Source organism: Phyllopteryx taeniolatus, unplaced genomic scaffold (genome assembly GCF_024500385.1).
Source record: "Phyllopteryx taeniolatus isolate TA_2022b unplaced genomic scaffold, UOR_Ptae_1.2 contig_25, whole genome shotgun sequence".
Taxonomy (NCBI): domain Eukaryota; kingdom Metazoa; phylum Chordata; class Actinopteri; order Syngnathiformes; family Syngnathidae; genus Phyllopteryx; species Phyllopteryx taeniolatus.
The window spans coordinates 456,501-462,500 of record NW_026903173.1 but is presented as its reverse complement, the minus strand read 5'-3'; the positions used below and the strand labels follow the sequence as shown (position 1 = coordinate 462,500).

Genomic DNA, 6,000 nt, shown 5'->3' with positions numbered 1-6,000 from the left:
GATGAAAATTCTCTTTCATATTTTTAAGTGGGAGAACTTGCACAATTGGTGGCTGACAAAATACTTTTTTTGCCCCACTGTATCATGTTTGTTTCTTACTTTTTATGATGGTTATTATTTGTCCAGTTCCTTGATGTCTCTGATGCTGGAAGATTTGAAATCCTCTGGTGTTCCATTCAGTTTAATGAAAATTTACCAGTTAGCCATCCATGTATGTTGTTGTTTTTTTTTTTTTTCCGTACATTACGTTTGGTCAAATGATTATCCATGTATATGTTTTAGGGATCCCAGACCTCCGCGATTTAGCGGCTATTTATTTAAAAAAGATAATTTTTTTTGTTCGTTTTAAATCTGCACAAGAAAGCATGGCGGATCAGCGATAAGGAGCTTGAGAAACCCGGTGGCCTCAAAATCGCCCCTGTGCCACACGGGCGGCCGGGCCTCCACCTCTAGTAGACGTTTGTTGTTAAGAAAAATAAATAAAAAAGTAGCTTCGTAAAAAATACAGTATTTCTAACAATCCATGTATTGTAAAACAACAATGTGAACTATTTTATTCTTGTCCTTTCTGTCAGTTGTGTGGTCTTATTAGATTATTATTTTTTTTTTTATTATGTCGCAGGTATGGCTCCACAGTATACTATGCAGATTGCTGAGCGTTTGTACACACAGGGCTACATCAGCTATCCTCGGACGGAAACGACGCACTATCCAGAAAATTTTGACCTTAAAGGAACACTGAAGCAGCAGATCAACTCTCGTTTTTGGGGAGAGGAGGTGAGAGATTGAGTATGCCGAAGCAGATTTGTTGCTTGATGTATTCAATGCTTGCATCACAAATCATTAAATTTATTAAAGGAGACATATGTAGTCTGGAGAATTAACTTTTTAATTGCTGGTCTATATCAAATGTGAAATGACAATAATAAGTATTCTTCAGAAAATTGTCTAAATTAGCCCATCAGAATTTCTGGATGAACCGTGCCGCTATGTCACTTTAAAAGGGCTTCCATCTGACGCATGTCAGCCAATGTGCAGAGCTTTTTTTCCCACAAGAGGTGGCTGATCCAAATGTTTAATAACTTTCTGAATCTTTATCTGCTATTCAAAAGGTTGGTATCATCAGAAAGCTTGATAAACACAGAAACTGACAAAATATAATTGTCATGTTAATCACTGATGATTAATTTCAAAGTAGAATTACCGAATGTGGCACAAAACAACCATACAAAAACAATTTAAGAGCTGAGAATGAGCAAACACTCCATACGGTACATAGTAAGGAATGCATATACCATAGCAAAGAGGCATTTATAGTTTCTAAGATTCATGAAATTAGCTTTGGAATTGAAAGGAAATATACGAGCAATATATGCCAGCCGGATTGCATCGTAATTCACGCCGTGGCAGTGTGTGTTTGAATAGATCAATTTACATCATATCTGCACTTACAGAATCACAGAAAAATAACAATCAGATTTTTGTAGGATTAGAAAGAATACTGAAGCCTTGGAAAAACTAGGTGTGGCTGGTCTGATAGCGCTTCCTCGAGTGAAAACGTCGACTGCGCACGCAGACAGCCGGAGAGGGACACATAAATGCACATATCCTACTGTACAAGGCAGCGCTTGAACGGGACGAGGGTAAAAGTGATGAGAAGTGTCCTTTTAATTGTTATTTAGGACACTTAACCGATGAGTACTGTATTTTCACGACCATAAGGCGCACCGCATTAAAAGGCGCAGTCTCAGTTACGGGGTCTATTTCTATATTTAACACATACATAAGGTGCATTATTGGGCGCAGGCATGGTAAAATATACGCTAGCATGCATACACGCTAAAACAATGTTTTTAAAAAGGCAGCTGGAGCAAAACGGAGTTCGGTTGTACTTTATTGAAGTATTTAACAATGTACTCACATAATTTTTTGATCAATCCTCATCCACAAATCCTTCAAAGTACTCATCTTCTGTATCCGAAATTAACAGCTGGGCAAGTTCTCCATCAAACACGCCGGGTTCCCTCTCGTCATTTTCGGAGTCAGTCTCGTTGCCGTGCGGCTCCTCAGAAATGATGCCGGCTTTTACGAAAGCTCAAACAACAGTGCAAGCAGACACGTTAGTCCAAGCATCCACAATCCATTCACAAATTGTAACTCGCCCGGCGCTGCCTCCTACTGTTAGTAAAGCTGTGTTCGCCATCTGTCATCCATGGCTCCCACGCCGCTCACAACTTCACTTTGAACGCCCTGTTTACACGGATGTCCAGCCTCCCGGAACGATGCCAAGCTCCGAGTTATTCCCCTCAGTCGAATGGTGACTGCAGAGACGCTTCTCCTGGCTGTTCTTTGCTCATTAATCCATTGCTCGAGTTGGTCTTCCAACTCGGGCCACCTCGCCTTGTTCTTCCGCGGAAACTCAGCTTCGTCTTCTTGACTTGGCGAAGCTCGTTTTCCTGCTTCCTCCACTTGCGAACCATGGATTCGTTGATCTTGAATTCTCTCGCGGCTGCTCGATTCCCATGTTCCTCCGCGTAACTAATAGCTTGCAGTTTAAACTGTGCTTCGTAAGCGTGTCTCTTCGTAGGTGCCATTTTCGGGGGTACTTAGCCAAACCAATGCACATACCGGAACTATATACCTATTGGGGGCGTGTCTTTAGTGTCCATTTTCGGGGGTACTTAGCCAAACCAATGCACATACCGGAACTATATACCTACTGGGGGCGTGTCTTTAGTGTCCTCTGTCACGCGCATCCTTCCCCCTTTACGTCCGCATGCTGTCCTCAGTCACGTCTGCTTTTCCTCTATATAAGCAGCGTGTCGGCAGGAAATGCTCCCAGTCAGTCAAGCGGAGCACTCCTCAAAGTCACACAACATTTACAGATTTTGGAACTCGGTGCACACATAAGGCGCACCGCATTATAAGGCGCCCTGTCCATTTTGGAGAAAATGTAAGACTTTTAAGTGCGCCTTATGGTCGTGAAAATACGGTAGATTTCTGGATTTGGTTATTATCGCCAAAGTTTGTTTTTATGAATGACTAGAGTTCCGATATGGTGTGCATGTGTTTGAAGGATTTTTGATGTATTATCCGGTATTTTTTGTACGTACGCATGTTTTGAAAGTGTTCTAAATTTGTTTGCAGAGAACAAACAAAAACAAGTATGAACACATTAAATCATAGGTTTGTGCATCAAACATGCAAATGGACGATTTAAGCACAAATCTGTGCGTTTCCCCATGACAACTTCTTATACTGTGTTGCTGGTTTTAAAACTTAAGTTCTGAACAAAAGGATTCTTACGTTTTTAAATTAATCCCTACAACCCAATAGTTCTATCAAAATGATAAATAAACAAAAGAAGTGGCCCTTGAACCAAATGACAACTAAATTTGGGAGTCACTATAAAAGAGGTTGAGGCAATACTGCGACTTGTAATTTAAATGAAAAACAAACAAAAGCAAACTCTTCAAACACACAAATATTCAGCCACACAATTTCAGAGAGCCAGCTGATTGTGTTGACTCCCTCAGACCTGGTGTACAACACACGGGGACTTTTCAAATTTTGAAAGATTACCGGTATTTTATCTGTGGAAACCCCACACGTCCATCCATCCATCCATCCATTTTCTTCCACTTATCCGGGGTCGGGTCGCGGGGACAGTAGCTTTAGCAGGGGAGCCCAAACTTGCCTCTCGCAAGCCACTTCGTCCAGCTCTTCCGGGGGGATCCCAAGGCGTTCCCAGGCCAGCCGGGAGACATAGTCTCTCCAGTGTGTCCTGGGTCATCCCCGGGGTCATGTCTGGAACACCTCACCAGCGAGGCGTCCAGGAGGCATCCTAATCAGATGCCCGAGCCACCTCAAGTGGCTCTTAGCAATGCGGAGGAGGAGCGGCTGTACTCTGAGCCCCTCCTGGATGACTGAACTTCTCACCCTATCTCTAAGGCAGAGCCCGGACACGCTGCGGAGAAAACTCATTTCGGCCGCTTCTATCCGGGATTTTGTTCTTTCGGTCACGGCTCACAGATCGTGACCATGGGTCAGTGTAGGAATGGAGATCGACCAGTAAATTGAGAGCTTTGCCTTTCGGCTTAGCTCCTTCTTCACCACAATGGACCGATACAAAATCCGCATCACTGCAGACGCTGCACCAATCCACGTGTTGATCTCCCGTTCCATTCTTCCCTCACTCGTGAACAAGACCCAAATATACTTGAACTCCTCCAGCTGGGGCAGGATCTCATCCCCGACCTGGAGAGGGCACGCCACCCTTTTCCGACTAAGTACCATGGTCTCAGATTTTGAGGTGCTGATTTTCATCCCGCCTGCTTCACACTCGGCTGTGAACTACTCCAGTGAGAGTTGGCGATCACGGCTTGATGAAGCCAACAGAACCACATCATCTGCAAAAAGCAGAGATGCGATACTGAGGCCACCAACCCGGACCCCATCTATGCCTCGGCTGCACCTAGAAATCCTGTCCATAAAAGTTATGAACATAATTGGTGACAAAGGGTAGCATTGGCGAAGTCCAACCCTCACCGTAAACAAATCCGACTTACTGCCAGCAATGCGGACCAAACTCTGACACTGGTCGTAGAGGGAGCAAACCGTCCGTATCAGGGGATTTGGGACCGCATACTCCCGAAGCACCCCCCATAGGACTTCCTGAGGGACACGGTCGAACGCATTTTCCAAGTCCACAAAACACATGTAGACTGGTTGGGCGAACTCACATTACCCCTCGAGGACCCTGCCAAGAGTGTAGAGCTGGTCCACTGTTCCATGGGCAGTACGAAAACCACACCGCTCCTCCTGAATCTGAGATTCAACTTCCCAATGGACCCTTGAATAGACTTTACCAGGGAGGCTGAGGAGTGTGACCCCCCTGTAGTTGGAACACACCCTCCGGTGCCCCTTCTTAAAAGGTGGACCACCACCCCAGTTTGCCAATCCAGAGGCACTGCCCTCAATGTTGCAGAGGCGTGTAAACCAGACAGCCCCGAAACGGGCCAAATCTCATCCACCCACGGGGCTCTGGACCTTTTTAACCACCTTGGTGACCTCAACCCCAGAGATAAGAGAGCCCGCATCAGAGACCCCAGACTTTGCTTCCTCATGGGAAGGCGGGTCGGTGGAATTGAGGAGGTCTTCAAAGTATTCTCCTTACTGACTTAGAACGTCCCGAGTCGAGGACAGCAGTGCCCCCTTCCCACTATACACAGTGTTGATGGTGCACTGCTTCCCTCTCCTGAGACGCCGGATGATAGACCAGAATTACCTCAAAGCTGTCTGGAAGTCGTTCTCCATGGCCTCACCCATCAGCTGCCTCAGGAGTCCCACAAAAAGGCCCAATAGAACTACTTTTCAGCTTGACGGCATCCCTCACCGCTAGTGTTCACCAACAGGTTCGGGAGTTGCCGCCACGACAGGCACCGACTACCTTACGGCCACCGCTCCGGTTGGCTGCCTCAGCAATGGAGGCGGAGAACATGGTCCACTCGACCTAAATTTCCCCCGCCTCTTGTGGGAGGTGGGTGAAGTTCTGCCGGAGGTGGTGCATTGGCACAAACAACAGTCAAGACCCGTCCCCCGACCCGAAGGCGGAGGGAGGCTACCCTCTCGTCCACCGGGTGAACCCCAATGTACAGGCGCCGAGCCAGGGGGCAATAAGTATAGCCACACCTGCTCGCCGCCTCACACCGTAAGCAACTCCAGAGTGGAAGAGAGTCCAACCCGTTTCAAGAGGACTGGTATCAGAGCCCAAGCTGTGTGTAGAGTCGAGGTCGACTTTATTTAGTTGAATCTTTTCAACCTCACACACCAGCTGGGGCTCCTTCCCTGTAAGAGAGGTGATATTCCACGTCCCTAGAGCCAGCTTCTGTAGCCGGGGATCGGATCGCCAAGGTCCCTGCATTCGGCCACGCGACCCCTATGGCCCCTCCCACAGGTGGTGAGCCAATGGGAAGGGGGGACCCACGTTACCCTTTCAGG

The 6,000-nt window shown here is 46.7% G+C and overlaps 1 protein-coding gene across 2 annotated transcripts in view; it reads left to right on the top strand.

Moving 5' to 3' along the window:
• Positions 1-6,000, top strand: part of top3b (DNA topoisomerase III beta) — a 115,266-nt gene that overhangs the window by 45,491 nt on the left and 63,775 nt on the right. For both annotated transcript variants that reach the window (XM_061765118.1, XM_061765117.1), the window contains exon 9: positions 623-777. In XM_061765118.1, coding sequence (XP_061621102.1) covers positions 623-777 — 155 coding nt within the window. The remainder of the gene's footprint in view (positions 1-622; positions 778-6,000) is intronic.